At 39.6% G+C, this 17,838-nt stretch overlaps 2 protein-coding genes and 2 pseudogenes across 5 annotated transcripts; 2 read left to right on the top strand and 2 right to left on the bottom strand.

Moving 5' to 3' along the window:
• Positions 1-314: 314 nt before the first annotated feature.
• Positions 315-3,662, bottom strand: LOC4349666 (uncharacterized). 3 transcript variants are annotated; one of them, XM_066305615.1, is made up of 10 exons: positions 3,266-3,662; positions 2,690-3,153; positions 2,484-2,592; positions 2,237-2,349; positions 1,583-1,651; positions 1,308-1,423; positions 1,138-1,192; positions 919-1,039; positions 654-796; positions 315-568 (listed from the first exon to the last, which is right to left on the bottom strand). In XM_066305615.1, the coding sequence occupies exons 2-10, from the start codon at positions 2,822-2,824 to the stop codon at positions 467-469; spliced, it is 963 nt and encodes a 320-aa protein (XP_066161712.1). In that variant the 5' UTR covers positions 2,825-3,153; positions 3,266-3,662; the 3' UTR covers positions 315-466. The 3 variants fall into 3 exon arrangements, with proteins under 3 accessions (XP_066161712.1, XP_015617956.1, XP_015617954.1); XM_015762470.3 differs by having other exon boundaries at positions 2,690-2,860; positions 3,501-3,662; XM_015762468.3 differs by having other exon boundaries at positions 2,690-2,860; positions 3,493-3,628.
• A 114-nt stretch (positions 3,663-3,776) lies between these two features.
• LOC4349665 (GDSL esterase/lipase At1g71250) lies at positions 3,777-5,723 on the top strand. Of its 2 annotated transcripts, XM_015762467.3 has the most exons (4): positions 3,777-4,030; positions 4,117-4,740; positions 4,828-4,958; positions 5,386-5,723. In XM_015762467.3, exons 1-4 carry the CDS (start codon positions 3,826-3,828, stop codon positions 5,443-5,445), a joined length of 1,020 nt encoding a protein of 339 aa, XP_015617953.1. In that variant the 5' UTR covers positions 3,777-3,825; the 3' UTR covers positions 5,446-5,723. The 2 variants fall into 2 exon arrangements, with proteins under 2 accessions (XP_015617953.1, XP_015617952.1); XM_015762466.3 differs by lacking the exon at positions 5,386-5,723 and having other exon boundaries at positions 4,828-5,317.
• Positions 5,724-6,960: 1,237 nt separating this feature from the next.
• LOC107279323 (B3 domain-containing protein Os11g0197600-like) lies at positions 6,961-7,736 on the bottom strand (annotated as a pseudogene).
• A 4,004-nt stretch (positions 7,737-11,740) lies between these two features.
• On the top strand, positions 11,741-16,628 carry LOC9266407 (protein DETOXIFICATION 21-like; annotated as a pseudogene).
• The last annotated feature ends 1,210 nt before the right edge of the window (positions 16,629-17,838 follow it).

Raw genomic sequence — 17,838 nt, 5'->3', positions numbered from 1 at the left:
CTTGAGTAGTACTATAGGTATTCCCACAAGAAAACTCTGGGTAGTTCACAGTTTTATAAGGTAATGGAGCATATGTTATACAGAAATCACAATATGTAAATCTATCTAACTTTCAGAATAAACTATACTATACATCTTGGTTGAGGCATGAATGCATAAATGCTGCATCTTTTATTGATATTCCAAACATCAGCAATGTTAATAAAAGATATTTACTTTACTTACATTTGTCACATGTTTTAAGAAGCAAACCTGTTGCAGGTAATTTTCATTAGAGAAATACTTAAATTGTTACCCCAGAAAACATTGAACACTTACCAAAGTACCAGATATATACTGGGTTTATTATTCTATGATAAATAATCTTACAGTGTGTCATGTTGTACAACCAATGAAAGAATCGGTAGTATGCACAAGATCCTACTGACAAGTAAGATACACTCCTTTCTGTAAACAACAAACATGGCTACCTTTTTAGCAACCTAAATGATGGCATCTCCTGAACACAAGAAATGCTTCCGATAGTAAGTTCTTGTTCTAACTGAATACGCATGGACTTTAGAACCTCCTGAAAAATGGAAATGAAGACAACTGAATAAGGTGGTAGAATGAGAAGCCAATAGAAGAGACCAGATGTTCTACAGAGAACACACATTGAATTCCATATAACTAGCTTGTCTTGTGAGCCACTGAGCGTCAAGCATCTGAAAGGCCATACAGAAAAGGTTATCAAAAGCCATCTCGTCTTCTCTAAGTAGTTGAACAAATTGAGAACTGACTTTTGTGCCCATTTTTCCTACAAAAGAAGTGAAAGAGATAAGCTGTAGCTCTGCATAGAGCTGAAAAAAAAAGAGAGTTCGAAGTCAAGAGCAAAGGAGGTAAATTGGCCCAAAGATAAGGTGTTACTGCAAATTTCACCTGATTGCAGGTCCAACATTTGCACTAACATATAAGATATGTTCACGCCAGCTACTGCAAAGGGATATTCCCATTCAGATCTCTTACCATCCGCCTTGTGTAATAAACTGTGAAAGGAATCCTGCATGTTAAAGCAGACATTGAGCATTGTACCTAATCAAATCACCCAATAACAGCAGACTAATGCGGAGTAAATGTTCATGATTAATAGAAACATACTGGGTAATTTCTAGCAAAATATATTAAATTTTCCAAGGACATGAACCCCCCTGCTCTGCAAGCATTAGATACTTCAAAAGATTAGTTGTCGAGGTTCAAGCGGTGTTGATAAATGCATGACAGCTTATATATATATCCTAAAATCATTACTAGGGATTAGCGAAACGAACCTAAAATCAGTTGCTGGATCAGAATTCTGCCAGCCCATCTCCTTCCATAGATCTGATTTCAGAGGAGGAAGTTGTCGGCTGGGATAAGCTAATCTCCAAAGTTCTTTCAGAGCATCCTGTCATAGAAAAAATGAAATATTTTACTATCATGAATGTTAGTATATGAATTGTTCAGTTTATCATTTCTTCTGAGCAAGAAAATTGGTGTCCCATTGGTGAGAACAATAGAACAAGAATACCAAAGGCCTATAGGTAGTTAGGTACAGAAGCGGAACCTGATGCTTGACAGAGGAACTGTCAAATGGCACATTTAATCTCTGTCTCAAGAACCTCAGTCTCTCTTCCTATAAAGTAAACATGGAACTGTCAAAACCATAGTATCATGTAAAAAAGTTCCTAAATGTAAAAACTTGAAACAGTCAAGAATAACATAAAGATGCCATCGATGCTCCTGTAGAACAGAAGGGTTGGAATTAATAAACCAAGTCAAGAATTCATTTGAATTTTTAAAGCATGCAATTCAACTACTAAATGAGTGTTGTGGAAGAAATAACAAGTTTCATGGATGTTACCATGATATTGTTCATGGATATACCAACATTTTTGTCCATGAATAATCACAAAAGCAAACAAGAACTTTTATTATTGTAAAAAACGATAAAAAATAAATGAAAGATGAATTGAGCATCAAAGATGTCGAGAGTATGCTCGAAACAACTCATTCAAATGCTTAAACTACTGAGGAAGAAAATATATTTTCCTTCATACTTCAGTAAAAGGTTTGAAATATCTCAAAATATTTACATGAAATTAACATGTCACATCTGATACTCATAAGAATTCATGCTTTTGATGGGAAACTTAACCCATCAATCATATGGTATTTTAAATGGAAATAGGAGATCTGCATGTGCCAGCACTGATTATACCTGTAGTGGACTGAGATCAAGTAGAACTGCCTGTTCATCATGTGAACCATGGGAAGCACAAGACCTACTAAAGAACTTTGCTAGCAATGGTCCAAACTGAGAGAGCGCATTTCCTGGAAAAAAAAGAAGATTTTTCAGATAGTAAATGTTCTAAAAGGTCAAGTTTAAGCATTCTGCTGTGTACATTCAAGAGGGCAGTAAGACACTAAAAAATCCACTTCTCTGGAATCATATTCATGATAGTTACCTATCTTTCTTACAGATTGAGCAATAAAAGTCGATATAACATGCATCCAACCAAGGCGCTCTTGTCCTTTTCCATCCCATAAATTTGGCTGCATATTAGGCTCATGTCTCTATAAAAAAAAAGTACGAGAAAAGGGGTAAGGCGCATGAAGAACTAAAATGCGGTTAATAACCTGGATTCATATGATTTGGAGAAATTTCACTAACCTCGGATTTGCTTTCATGAGTTCTGTTTCCTAGAAGAGGTTCTCTTACAGAATCTGGTATGATCGTCTCCATCTGTTTTTCGCTTCTATCAATATCAGCAGTGTAAGGCTTCCTTTTAATGGCTTTTGAAGCCATACTATTTTTTCAGTCAGTGTATTGCATGAATCATGCCTGTTATGTAGGAAAAATTGGAACGCCAAAGAGATTATTGAAAAATTTATATTGAAACCAACCAACCAATAGATAGTGGCACCAACAAAAATTTGTGGAGTACAACTCCAAAAAAACAACACGGTGAAGCAAAACATGCTCTAGGTCAACATGAAATACAGGTACAAAACCAAGCAGCCATCGCTAGTGGTAGCAAACAAAGTTTGACATCTCCCACCAAACTGAAGAAAACATTACTTGTATCAGAGTACACTAAGACCATGAAATTGTTCTGCTCGGCGTGTTCCACATAACTACAAGTAATGTAGGCAAGAGCATACATCAAATTTACGCCCAATTCAACAAAAGGACGAAAGAAATTTGCACAAACTCGCGGCCAGGCCATTTGGTTGAGTGCTGACAAACCTAACAGTCAGATGTCACCGAAAGCTACCCATAATTGGCGCCCAAATTGAAATCCCAAACTGCAGCCGATGGAGAGGTTGAGCCAAGAAACTACGAACAAGAACAGAAAATTTCCCTTCCCCGCGAATGCATCGACAATTCGAGACAGTTTAAAGAAATTTCAGTAGAGGGGAAAACATCGGCGAAATTAAGAACAGAAAAGCAGGTAAGCAGTGGCATCGCACTACCTGATTACCTCCCGCGTTGCGTGGAGGCCGCTTGCTCCTGACCCGATTAATTGAGAGATCCAATTGGTTTTCCTTTCCTTCCCCTCCCCTTGTGCAGCGCAGGGCGAATGATTGAGTCGGAGAAGAGGAGATCTGCAGGCCGCTGCGATTCCACCAAGACCAGTAATTTTGGTTGTTACAGGGGTCTCTTCGAAATATGTCATGAGATGAAATAATTACCATTTCACCCTTGATATATTAACAAATTTAGTTTATACCCTCCAAATCGGCAAAATCTATTCCCCTTTGAAGTTGACGAAGTGTGTGTTTGGTTGGCGCCACAACGCGCGAGGCATGGAGCTCCTCCCCCTGCTGCTCTTGCTGCTGCTCCGCATCGTCGCCTCCGCCCCGGCCTCGCCGCTGGCCACCGCCCTCTTCGTCCTCGGCGACTCCACCGCCAGCTGCGCCGCCACCACACTCCCCCTCAACCTCTCCCTCACCTCCTCCTCCGGCAACTGCCTCTTCCCCTCCGCCCACCGCCTCCTCCCCGACCTCCTCGGTAACCAACCACCTAGCTCCTCCTCAACTGATGAACTGAGCCCCCACGAACGCGAATTGCTCTAATTCGAATCGTTGCTGATGCAGCCGCCAAGATGGGCCTCCCGTCGCCGCCCCTCATCACGACGCTCAACGGCACGGCGACGGAGGTGGCCAGGGGCGTCAACTTCGCCGGCGAGGATGGCGGGCGCGGCGCGATCTTCCGCTTGGGAGCCGTGGGGCAGCAGCTGCGGATGGCCACCGAGACGCTGCAGCTGCTGCGGCTGGAGGCCCCGACGCCGCAGGACGCGGACGCGGCGGCGGGCGGCGCGGTGTTCGTCCTGTCCTTCGGCACCGACGCGTACGCGCGCGTGCTCTCCCGCGGCGCGGGGGCCGACGCCTCGGCGCCCAAGCACGGCCGCCGCGGCCTCGCCCGCCTCCTCGCCGACCGCGTCGCCCGCGCCGTCGAGGAGCTGTACGAGGCCGGGGCGAGGAGGACGGCGGTGATGGGGGTGGCGCCGCTGGGGTGCGCGCCGCGGGTGATGTGGGAGGGGCTGCACGTCGTGGACGGCCGGAGCTGCGTGGAGGAGGCGAACGAGCTCGTCCAGGGGTACAACGCGAGGGTGGCGGCGCGGCTGGCGGCGCTGCGGCCGCGGCTGGCCGGCGCCGACGTCGTCTTCTGCGACATCTACAAGGGGATCATGGACATCATCACCCATCCCGCCAGATACGGTAATTAATTAAGCAGTAATGATTCGTTAATTAATTAAGGAGTACTAATTAATGATAATGATGGGTGATTAATGATAATGATGATAGGATTTGATGAGACGAGGAAGGCGTGCTGTGGGCTGGGCCCATTCGGGGGTACGGTGGGGTGCTTGACGAAGGAGATGGTGTGTCCCACCCCGCAGAGACACGTGTGGTGGGACCTGTATAGCCCCACTGAGGTAGTCACCTCCCTCCTCACAAACTGGTCGTGGTCAGCGCCATCTCATTCCAACACCACCATCTGTCGTCCCATCACCTTGGAGATGTTGACCGGCCATATATCCCTAATTTCTCCTAGTATGTTCTAACTTTAGCTACCAATCTGTAGCAGATTAAAAAGAGTTTTAGAAGTTTAAAATTAGGGCCATGGTATTATTAAAAAAAATATGTTTAAATTTTCGCTAATATATAATTTCAATGAATCATTGGTCGACGAGCCCTAACGGCCACTCAGGATATTCCAAACTTGGTTATGTAAGACTACATGTGTCTCGTAATGCAGAAGTTAGAAGTTAATTCTTCTAGCATCACCAAGAAAATCTTGCAAGTTATTTGCTATCACACAAAATTGTCGGAGAACCATTTGCCATCCTTGTTGATCTGCAGGCCCTGCACATCATTCACCTGGAGAAGCAGTGTCAAGCCATCCAGATCAGTGTGCGGTGACAAACCCAACACCTTGTCGGCTTTCAAGCACGGTGGATAGTAGTTCATCCTCAAACCCCTAGCTTGCCCTTCAAATACACTTGACAACGACTTCGGCTCAACACCAATGGCCTTGGCCATGAATTGCATCAAAGCTGAGTCCAATATGTTCTGTCGCTGATGAGTATGCATCAATAGAATGCCTAATATTCAGATACTTCCAGTTAATAAATGGACATATGTATGCTTAAAAATTTATAATGAACATCTGGTTATCAATGGAGTAATTAGTTGCATAATTTGTTGGTAGTATCACCTGAAAGATGCAGGGTAATTGGGCCACAAATTAAAAATAATGTGCTATCACAAATTGGTGATTTATATAGTTGTAGGATTTTTCAATGGGTACAGTCACATTCAAAATAAACATACACAAAAATCAAACATCAGATGGGATATTCAAATCAGACCTCATCCAAAACTCTCAAACTATAGATGCAGTACCGTTATGCAAGTTAAGATCAATCCTGTCATCCACATTTTTTTAGATAATGCCTCATGCACGTAGAAAAAAAAAAGTTCAATACGGGATGCACGTAGAAAAAAAAAGTTCAATACGGGATGAGGATGAACACATGAAAGTACCATTACCATGAAAAATCCAACATAGATATATATGTGGTTCCATCGTTATTTACACTGCAAAAAGGATTATTAGGTTTTAAATTCTTCTGTCCTTTGAAGAGCATGGTTCTTTTCTACTTCAGTTACATGCCTTTGTGGTATTACTCATAGATTTCTTAGAACCTTAGAAATGTCTGAAAAGTGTAACCACATTAAATTATCGACAAAAGTGATTTATTAACCCTACGTTTAGGGGATAACTTAAAATTTACCACGTGGAGTCACCTTAGTAGACATAAAGCACATCAGTACTGGTGTCTTTGTCAACTTGCTAAAAGAAATATCTTCATCTGACATGTAGCTTGAGGAATCTATAATGTGCAAAAGTAAGCTTGATGGAGGATCATGTGAATCCTTAGGACTCTTAACATGTATGAACTACGCACAAAAATGAATTTCGTAATCAGTCATAAGGGAAATAAATAAACCAACTTAACCTCAAGCCAAGAGACTAGATATAGGTCTCTTTGCAATTACTCCATTCGGTTTTTAATGTTTGACGCTACTGACTTTTGGACATATGATTGACCATTCGTTTTATTTAAAACAATTTGTATACATGCAAAAATGTAAGTCATGCTTGAAGTACTTATAATGATAAAAGAAAATCACATAAAATAAATGATAACTATGCATTGTTTTTTAATAACATGAATGGTCAAACATATATCCAAAAGTCCACGTCAAACATTAAAAACTAAAGGAAGTACTTTTCTTGCTTTGACATTGCATATGGCCTCCTAACTTATGGTGATGCATGGAACAAATGAAGAATGCAATTAAACATGCTATATGAATGAAACAAATGTGAGAAGCTATGCCAAAATAAATACATTAGTGTATATAACATTTTCAGAAATAGAGGAATATTATATCTTTGGTATTGCTATGGCTTGTTGACGTTGCCTTAGACTTACCAACAGAAGCTCCTGCACATTTTCTCTTAGCACTTTTCAAAACATTAGCCTCAAACAACTTCTTCATGGACCCTATATTCCACAAGGCACAAGACAATCTACATTTCTAGTTCTCTTTCCTACGGTTCCATTATTCTCCTTAATGGCGGGAGCCATTTTTTCTGATGTGATAGTTGCATTCCCTTTCATCACTTTTAGTTCTAATGATCATCTTTTTTGAAGGGTGAGTAGAGTGGGTTGACATCTTGTCAATGCCTAACGGCTCGAACTTTGTCACTAAGAATTGTGAGCGTTTATCATAAGTGAAGACTAAAAATTGACCACAATGAATGGAGTTATCTCTAACAAATTATTTCCACCAATGCAAAAAAAAAGTAATCCCTCAAAATTACAAAGTGTCAGCTCCACAATCCATGTATTACTAATTTGATCAGCCAGGGAAACCATTCTAGTAGGTTGACTCTAAAGTAACTGGTTGAATGATGATGGAATTTTCTACATTGTGCCAAAGTATAAAACTTATCTAAAACCAATAAAGTAGTCCTGGCATCATAGCCTCAATGATGCAAAATATAGATCTTATATGATACATGACTAAAAACACTAGATGTGTAGAAACCAACAAAGGTGAAAAACCTTCCTCTGATTAATGAAATTCATCCTTTTCATGATTAATAAAACTAATAGTCAAACCCTTCGAAGGTGGGCCATGTTGTTTAAGAAATGCTATTAGAACATACCTTCACTAAACAAGGTGAAATCAAGATGTTTTTGTTGGTCATGAAATTCAGACGATGCGGTGCAAATCATGAGCTACATATCAAAACGAATTCTTCAATCCTCAATTCCTTACTCTTGAGAACAATCGTAGTGTATAAGGCTACGCGAGGCACTGATACTCAAGAATATATATAACCCACAACATAATCTCACACATCTATTTTTGAAATGTATATCCCACTTTTTTTATGTAATTAAATACACCACATTTTTTAGGTTGGGTAGAAATTATTCTGTATCAAGAGATAGTGGATCAAGTTGGTATATTTATTACAAAAAAAAAAGAATCGGTTTCATTAGAATCGTTCAACAGTCCATAACAAGATTTCAGTATGGAATCAAACATCCACGTTGGGGCTTAAACACATCACCAAAATAAATCCTACTAAGTTGTGAATTGAGCACAATCAACAATTATGGAATTCACACAAACAAACTAAGGGATATGTCTACGCTACAAGGAAATAGTCACTTTAGTGCTTAAACACATATCAAAAATTAAATTCTACTGAATAGTGAACCAAACACAATTGACATATCTAAGATTCACAAAAAGGAACAAATTATAAATATAGCTACCCTTAAACCAAAACAAGCACTTTAAGCACGTAATAAAAATGTATACTCCTACATCATTAATCAAACAAACATAATTAGCATATGCAAGATTTTTTTTTAAAAAAACAAATGCATATAACTACCTTGCAATTAAACAGGCACATTATAGCTCAGACACATGATATACACCTAAATCATAAATTGATACTAGCACATTTAATCAACATCTATATTGGAAGTAATATATACACATGTGTATATAACCATAGTACCTCCTGGTTTACTTTTTTACATAAAGTGATGATGAAAAGTGTAAGTTGGGTGTAATGTGAATGTGGGTCCATTTAGCGGGTAGAGTGGACTATTGTTGATTTTGTGTCTCGGGTGTTACATGTGATATTAGAACTTCAACCCGTGTTACACAAGTGTGCGTGCGTGTTGGCCCATGGAGGGGGACACGACGCACAGGCACAACGCCGTAGCACCGAGGGGATACCCTGGGCATTTGGCTGTTGAGTAGCGGTGAGCTGCTAGGCAGCTAGGGCATCAACCCATGAAGGAGTGAGAGTGTAAAATCCAGCCCATTTAGTCTGTTTCGTTGCGCGACTCTTCTTGTTCCGGTTTAGACCCAAGTGTTCGTTTGGTGGGAAGAGCTCCACATGGAGAGTCTAGATAGATTTGGGTCAACTTATATACCGAGTTCATTTCAAGCATACATAGTACCTCCAGGTTAATGCTTTTAGAAATGAGAATGAAGGTATAAATAGAGTGCTATGTGAATGTGGGCCTACTCAGAGTATAGAGTGGACTAATACAAATTTGGAGGTCATAGTTGCGCCCGCGGTTGCCCAACGTCGAAGTTGTCTTTTGTTTAAGGGTCTACTTATAAAATAAGTTTTTAAAAAGAGTTAAAATGTAAAAAATCGAGTGAGATCATCTCCCATCCCGATAGACATATTAACAATTAAACGTTCTTAGTTAATGGCACATTGATTAATTAATTAATTGATGATTTAATAGGATTTTCTTAAAAAAAATCTAAGCATTAATGTAATAGGATTTGACGAGGAATGGAAGGCGTGATAGATGACGAGCCAATTCGGTAGGACGATTGGTTGCTTGACGAAAGAAGATGGCATGTCGCACTCCATAGAGATTAGAGTAAATTCCCTGTATACCCTTAAAAACTCACTCAATCCCTTTCACATCCTTGAAATTTATCTGATCCCTTCTATACCCCTGAAATTTTAATTTGATTTCTTCCATGCCCTTCCCATTATATTTTCCTTCATTTCACTATTAAGTTTGATTGCAAATGTCTTTTATGCCCTTGAAGATTTAGGTTTGAATATAAGCTTTGTTCGAGTGCACAATATGTGCATTTTATGAAACTAATGAAACAAAAATAATTAGTGCAAGAAATTTTGACATAAAATTTGAAAATAAAACAAATTTAATAAATTAAATTTTTTATTTGAAATTTCAATAGGACAATGGATTTTTTTTCATCGGGAGCATTCATAAAAATCTATCGTGAGAATTTGTAGTCCTATCTTTATATGGATGCTCCTATTTTTTTATGACTTTTTAAAAAATAAAATAAATACATATTTTTTGTTTCATTATCTAAAAATAATTTTTGTCATAAATAATGTATCGCACAACAAACTCATAACTATAATAGTCTCATATGACAAACTTTTACATTTTCAATAATGTAATTCATAAATTTCTATGTTCATCAAAAGGGCAAAATTGTCATTTTATAGAAATTATACGGTCAAGGATCGAAATCAAATTTTGGGTGCATACAAGAAAGTAAGCAAAAATTCAGAGGCATAAAAAGGATTAGCTAAAATTGCAGGGGTATACAAGGGATTTTCTATAGAGATTATTGTGAGACCTATACATTAGAGCTCCATGCATGCATATTCAAAATTTAATTAAATCACCAAGTCCTACAACAAAAAGAATGCAGATTTGATAACCAAAATACGTACAAAGGGCGGTGTGACACGCACGCAGCATTGCGCATGTAAAAGGGAAAAAGAAAAAAAATCAATTCTTATTTAATCCCCCGGCCGGCCTTCCCCTTATTTTGTTCTTTTCTTTTCTTTTCTTTTCTAGTGTTACTTTCAAACCCAATTCTTGTGTGGGTATTACCTGAACTGTAGGGCATTAACAACCTAACTGATCCTGATCAGAACAAGAGGACGCCATGCATAGCATGTAATGATGGAACGCCGCGCCGTCCTTGCAGCGAGATCTCCTTTTTCTCAACATGAATTCCCAGTTGCATATTGGCTGGCATCGTTCCCAGGCCGGAGGGGGGCCCATCACTTACCACCCCCCCTCCCCTCAACAGGCCCAGCCGCAGGCCAGACGCCTAGGCCGAGCCACGTGACCGGGTCGCTTCGCTTCGTCGCCGTCTTGCCCATGCCCTAGTCCGCGAGACGCCGCTGCGAGTGCCTCTAGGCGCCGACTCACCGTACGTCGGCCCGTCGCCCATCAGCCAAGCCACCAAGGCGGCATCGTTGCGACGCTGCCTGGTGGCTGCTCCCTGCCCTGCCCGGCCGTCTCATCCTGTGAGGCTGTGATCGTCATCGGCCATCGCCCATTCGCTCCTCTTTTCTTCATGCTGAAGGTATATCATGATCACAAACCTATAAGTCAATCAACGACTCGCTCTATTCTGCTATGCCTCTATCAATTTACTTTGCAATTTCACTATTTCGGGTGTTAAGAAATTCATACTAATTTGTTTGTACGGTGTTTCTTTTAGTTGTAAATTATACTATCAATATTATTTATTGAGAATAAATTGCTCTATTACAACTTGCAAACTGCTTGATTTATTATTTACCATGTTAAAAATATTTATTTGTGTTACTCTATGATATTTGTGCTGATATATGTGCTTTATAGAGTATATATATTAGAAGTAAAAAAAAATCTTAACTCCTTAGGGCGCCCATAATGTTAAGTTCGCCTATGACTTTTCAAATGTTAGGACCGGCCCTGGATCGTTGGACTTACGAGGAAGTCTACTTTTGGTTTTGGTGACCACGACGAGTTGAGGAGCGCCAAGCGGGGATGCCGGTCAGCCACACGTACGTCCGGCAACTATAGCTGCCGTGAACAGACCGGCCGGTGACATGATGTGTATATGTGTAGCCGCTGCCGCTGCCTATGCCGCATGCAAGCCCCGCCCTGACGTACGTAGCACAATCCTATCTCTGTTCTGTACGTGTATATATGCTACTGATCTTTTTCATCAAATTGCAGGCTGCAGCAGTACTAGACGTGCTTTTCCCTCCTTGCCACACGCATTGAGCCATTTACACTACACACACAGCCCCAGATTCCATTTCACACTCGCGTATATATTCTTCTTTCCTTTTGTCTGGAATGCTGATTCCTGAATCGATGATTAACGAGTCACTGTTACTACTACTTTCCCACCCTGCCCTCACTACCTACCCACCCAACTCCTCACTCAACTCTCTGTTCCAGCCATCAAGCTCAGCTACTTGATCGATCTCCTTTAAAACGGTAGCTGAGAGCCTTCCTAACCTGCTTCCCTTCATCAATTCTGATAGCTCCTCTGCCACTCAAGTACAATTATTCCCATTAATTCGCTCCATTGCTGCACAATTAAAGTTAGCAGAAGCTGCTAGGAGAAATGGAGAGGCCGGGTGATGAACATGATGACTGCAGGACGGTTCCTCTGCTGGAGCCTAAGCATGCTCATGGCGAAGGCAGCAACAACAAGCAAGAAGAAGATGAAGAGGAGGTTGGGTCGTTGGGGCGGCGGGTGTTGGTGGAGAGCAAGAAGCTGTGGGTGGTGGCGGGTCCTTCCATCTGCGCGCGCTTCTCCACCTTCGGCGTCACCGTCATCAGCCAAGCCTTCATCGGCCACGTCGGCGCCACCGAGCTCGCCGGATACGCTCTCGTCTCCACCGTCCTCATGCGCTTCAGCGGCGGCATCCTTGTAACTATCCTCTCTACCCACTACACTTAATACTATTTAATTACATTTTGTGTTTAAACTAATCTAAACTTTGTTTTCCAAATTTTCCATCAAATAACTCTCAAACTCTGCCCAATTTGATTTTTACTGCATTTTTTTTCACGTTGAGATTTATATTTTAAAGTGTACATAAGTGCGAGTCTATGAGAAATGGATAGTGTGGACATATAGTCATGTTAGAAAAAAAAATCTAACGGTCAAAGTAATGGAAAGTGTATTAATGGGGAAAAAAATATCAGACATGTCAGAGAGATGAGGCAACATTTAAGGTCACGGAAGGGATCCAAAATATTCAGAGGCACATAAAAAAATTTTCTTTTTTAAAAAAGACACAATTCGTACTGTAAAAACTAAATTATGTGAGACCTGTGTATTTTTTGTTTAGAAAGGGGCCATCCGACTAATTCAAAGCATCACTTTCTTAGTTCAGCCACCCCCCTCTTAATCAGGGCATTGTCTTTATGCATTAATTATATACTTGTGTGCTCTTCATGACTTCAAGTACAAATAAGCTCGTAAGATATCTGTGTTAGCTAGCTCTGGAACAATAGCAGACTGCCAAGTTTTTATATATCTAGATATTTTTTAAGGAAGCACAGCAGGGAGGGAGGCCCTACAGTAATATATTTTTATTGATCTTTATCTCCTCATTTAGTCCAAATATTAAAAGGAGGAGCTCAGTCTTAAACAGATGTCTCCCGGAAGAAAAGGTGGGAGGTTTCTGCTCAAGATGAAGTTATTTCTTATCTTCCAAATACACTAGACAGAAGTTAAGAATTTATCGATGAAGCTGTAACCCACATATTGGTTTTTAGCCTTAACCATCATAATTTAAGTTCCCATCACGGTATTCCAACTAAATCCAATTGAAGCTCAACATGAAGATGAAAATGGACGTGTGAAACAAATGTTGCATTGTTTCAATGACCCCTTGATTGCATAACACACATACTAGGTCATACTTTGGTGGAGCAATTTTTTATGATCTCGCATATATCGTGTGTTCAATCTATTCATAAGAAGTAGCAATCCAAAAACTTTAACTTTTGAAGTGCACTTACTCTTCCATAACCAAATAAAATGTGGAGGCTACACGGATGTAATTAAAGATCAGAGAGTAGAATTTCTGAGAGGCATAGTTCATGTTTCCCCATATATACTTCCACTTATCAGCAGTGTGATCCAATTCCAAGTTTAGGAGTTTGTTTGACTATCGAGAAAGCTCATCATATGTTTTCCGAGATGATGGCAGATTAAAATTATCATCCATATCAGTAGATACAAACACTTTGACAGAGGCCTCCTTATTAGAAGCAAAGGAATATAGCCTTAGATATACATTGCATGGAGGTGGCTAGTGAGACCACATATCTTCCTAGAAGGAGCAGGAATTCCCATATGTAAGATACATCTAGGAATTCCTCTAAAGTGGATGCTTGTTTTACAAACATCCTTCCACCAGGACTCTTTTGGGATAGTTAAATTAGGCACTAGGTAGACATAATACTTGTTCTAAATCAGTTTTACCTAAGGCAAGTCCTTATTGTTATAAAATTTGTTCAAGTGTTTCATGAGTGGTGCCTAATTTTGGATTGTCAAGTTAATGGCCTCCTCTTCTCCTTTAACTTAGTCTGCACCTTATGCCAAGCAGCCAGGAATTGTTTTTGGAGTTGATCATATCTGACTATCTCCATAAGCAGTGCTTTCTCTCCCTATCAATGCTCTCAATCACATACTTTGGTATCAAAAGATACCTTACTACAAGTAATGACGACCTCTTTATATTTTAGACTTTTACTAACAATTAATTTCTAGATGTAATCTTATCTTCTATATATGCATAAAAACACATTATAAATTGCTCACCTTAAATGCACATTGTTGTAAACTGCAGCTAGGCATGGCAAGTGCATTGGAAACATTGTGTGGGCAATCATATGGCGCCAAGCAATACCACATGTTGGGCATCTATCTACAACGTTCATGGATAGTTCTCTTGTGTTGTGCAGTCCTCCTCCTCCCGATATACCTCTTCACCACTCCACTCCTAATTTTTCTTGGCCAGGATCCTAAGATCGCTGCTATGGCTGGCACTATTTCATTGTGGTACATCCCTGTTATGATATCCAATGTTGGGAACTTCACGCTCCAAATGTACCTACAAGCACAGAGCAAGAACATGATTGTCACTTATCTTGCCATGCTCAATCTTGGGCTTCACCTTTTTCTATCATGGCTTTTAACGGTCCAGTTCTACCTTGGCCTTGCTGGGGTCATGGGCTCCATGGTCATTGCCTACTAGATTCTAGTATTTGGTCAGCTTGCTTTTGTCTTCTTTGGTGGTTGCCCTCTAACATGGACAGGATTCTCATTTGCTGCTTTTACTGAACTCGGTGCTATTGTCAAGCTTTCACTGTCTTCTGGAGTGATGCTTTGGTAAGTAACAATTGTGTTTATGCATACATATGAAATTTCAGATATGCAATATGTTAGATGCTAAATGTTGACCAACATATTGTTTAGAGCTAATTAATTGCTCATGTGGTTTATTCTTTTTTCTTTCTCATTTGCCTTTCAGTGTGGAATTGTGGTACAACACAATTTTGGTTCTCCTCACTGGTTATATGAAGAATGCAGAGATTGCTCTTGATGCTCTTTCAATATGGTAATATATTCCACTTTCAATTGTTGCATAATGGTTTAGACAATAAAAGATGGGGCATTTGCAAATTTGCCACCGGTTTTTTCAATATTGCAAGGATGCCACTCGAATGACAGTTCTAATGGCATTTTTGCAATTTTCTAGTGGCAGTTTTGCAATAACGATTCAAAGTAGTGGTAAATTTGCAATTGCCCCTTTTATGGGATCATGTTTGTGGGTACATTGCTGTATTGTTCTTTGTTGTTCCTTTAGCAGTTGAAAAACTTGCTTATTTAGCGTTATTGTTTTTCCATGTGTAGCCTTAATATCAATGGTTGGGAGATGATGATTTCTATAGGGTTTTTGTCTGCAAAAGGGTAACTTAGTGATCTTACTTGTTACATGCTAAGTGGTTCATTTGATCAATCATTCATGTCACATAAATTTCATTTGACATACCTATACATGTACATTTTTAGAGTGCGGGTGGCAAATGAACTTGGAGCTGGAAGTGCAAGAAGGGCTAAGTTTGCCATTTTCAATGTGGTCACCACTTCTTTCTCGATAGGATTTATGTTGTTTGTGCTCTTCCTTATCTTTCGTGGAAGGCTTGTATACATATTTACTGAAAGTACGGTAGTAGCAGATGCAGTTGCAGAGCTTTCTCCCTTGCTAGCCTTCTCCAATTTGTTGAATAGTATTCAACCAGTGCTCTCAGGTATGGTATTCCATTTAAAAGAATAGCAAATATATCAATATAATTTGAAATTGCACATTGGAATTATAATATTTTATAATCATCTATAGGTGTCGCTGTTGGATCGGGTTGGCAAAGTGTAGTTGCCTATGTTAATGTTACATCATATTACTTGTTCGGTATCCCTATTGGTGTAATACTAGGCTATGTGCTAGGATTTCAAGTAAAGGTGAGGAACCGATTGATAAAATTTCATTAGTCAATTTGGGACTTAAATTTTGTTTCTCAATTCCATTTGTTGTTTCTATAGGGCATTTGGATTGGTATGCTTCTTGGTACACTAGTCCAGACTATTGTGCTTCTATTTATCACTCTTAGAACTGATTGGGAAAAACAGGTATGTTAATTGCTCACAATTTTACTTATCTTTTTTTATTAAATCTCTTAACCCACATAGCATGTGGGTCTCTCTAGATTTTTTTTTCTCATTTAATGATGTGTTTCATGTTCCTTTTTCTAGGTAGAGATTGCTCGACAGAGATTAAACCGCTGGTCTATGGATGAGAATGGGAGACAACAGAATCCGGGTGAAAATCCATGATCTAAAACTTCTGCACACTTGTAATGAATTATGGTGATCTATGAATCAGCTTGTTCTAATGGGATTGCCCTCAGAGTTTAAGATCCTTCAAGGTGACATCATCCTTCAATGAACCTATAAATGGCTTGGAATGATGTTTTTCCCCAAGTGTCACACCATGGAAAAACCCGTGATGTTATTGAAGGAACCTTATATATATATGGTCATAAATTATCCATTTTTACCGGGTCATCGAAACTATTGTAGCAAATGCTTGACCATTATGAGTTTTACATATTTTATAATTCAGAGTAACAGCGATGACTGTACTGTAAGCTACTCGTAATTAAGCTGGAGGGAAGTGAATAAGCAAAGCAATGGCAGGTGAAAGCATCCACTTGAATGCGTTTCCTGGGCGTGAATTAATTCCGACAGAAAATGGAGACGATTTCCTGGGCTATGTTTAGTTCCACGCTAAGATTGAAAGTTTGAAGAAATTGAAACGATGCGACGGAAAAGTTGAAAGTTTGTGTGTAGAAAAGTTTAATGTGACGGAAAAGTTAAAAGTTTAAAGAAAAAGTTGGAATCTAAACAGTACCTAGCTAGGGAATTTTCCCGTGTAATTTCTTGCGGGCTAGTCAAAAGCAGTTGCTAGCTTGATAGAATAATTTGGAGTCAAATCAAAAATAGTAAATCTAGTCTGATATGAAAGCGCTACTGAACCTGGCAACGTCCATGAGTAGCGTGCGTGCATGGTTGGACGGTGGATGGACGTTGTTCGTGGCCGCTTCCTGAGCCGCGAGCACCACCAACTAGAGCTAGTGTACAGTACCAGACTTGCTGACACACACATCGTCATTGACTTGTGCGGGAATCCATTATATACCAATAAGTTTACCATGGGTCTACGATTTACCACCAAGGTTCACAATTTCGATGAAAATCGGTCGATTTTCGACGAGGCTCGAAAGTAGAAGCCGTCTGAGATTTTAGTGAGTTTCATTCAAATTCAAATTTGAATTGAAAAAAAAGGAAAAAAAATCAAGTAAAATCTTATAAATAGTATGATATTTATAGAACCTATTGGGATATAAATTTACGAAAAAATTGATGTATTCCGTGTATTTACTGAAATATACAGTAGGAAATAATAAAATAACGAATAAAAAAAGGAAAACACTTTCAATTTACTTCTTTTTCTAGCTACCGATTGAAATTTCGATGATTTCGCTCGAAATTTTGCCAAAGCCGACCGGTTTTTGCGAGTTTATCGGCAAATTCAGAGAATTTGCATTCAAATTTTGGTTTATGAAATTTGTTCGGAATCTATCGGCTTTCCACCGGATTTCGCGAAAACCGTCATTCCATCAGAGCCCGAAACGGAAGGCTATCTCGGAATCGTAAACCCTATTTACCACTGAATTTATCACGTTTTACAATATGCCATCGACTTTTGCTCAAGTTCTACGATTTATCATTGTCGTTCAGTTAACCTCCGTTAGTACTGTACAATTTATCCAAATGACC

Source organism: Oryza sativa, chromosome 11, assembly GCF_034140825.1.
Source record: "Oryza sativa Japonica Group chromosome 11, ASM3414082v1".
Taxonomy (NCBI): domain Eukaryota; kingdom Viridiplantae; phylum Streptophyta; class Magnoliopsida; order Poales; family Poaceae; genus Oryza; species Oryza sativa.
This window is presented reverse-complemented; position numbering and strand designations above follow the sequence as displayed.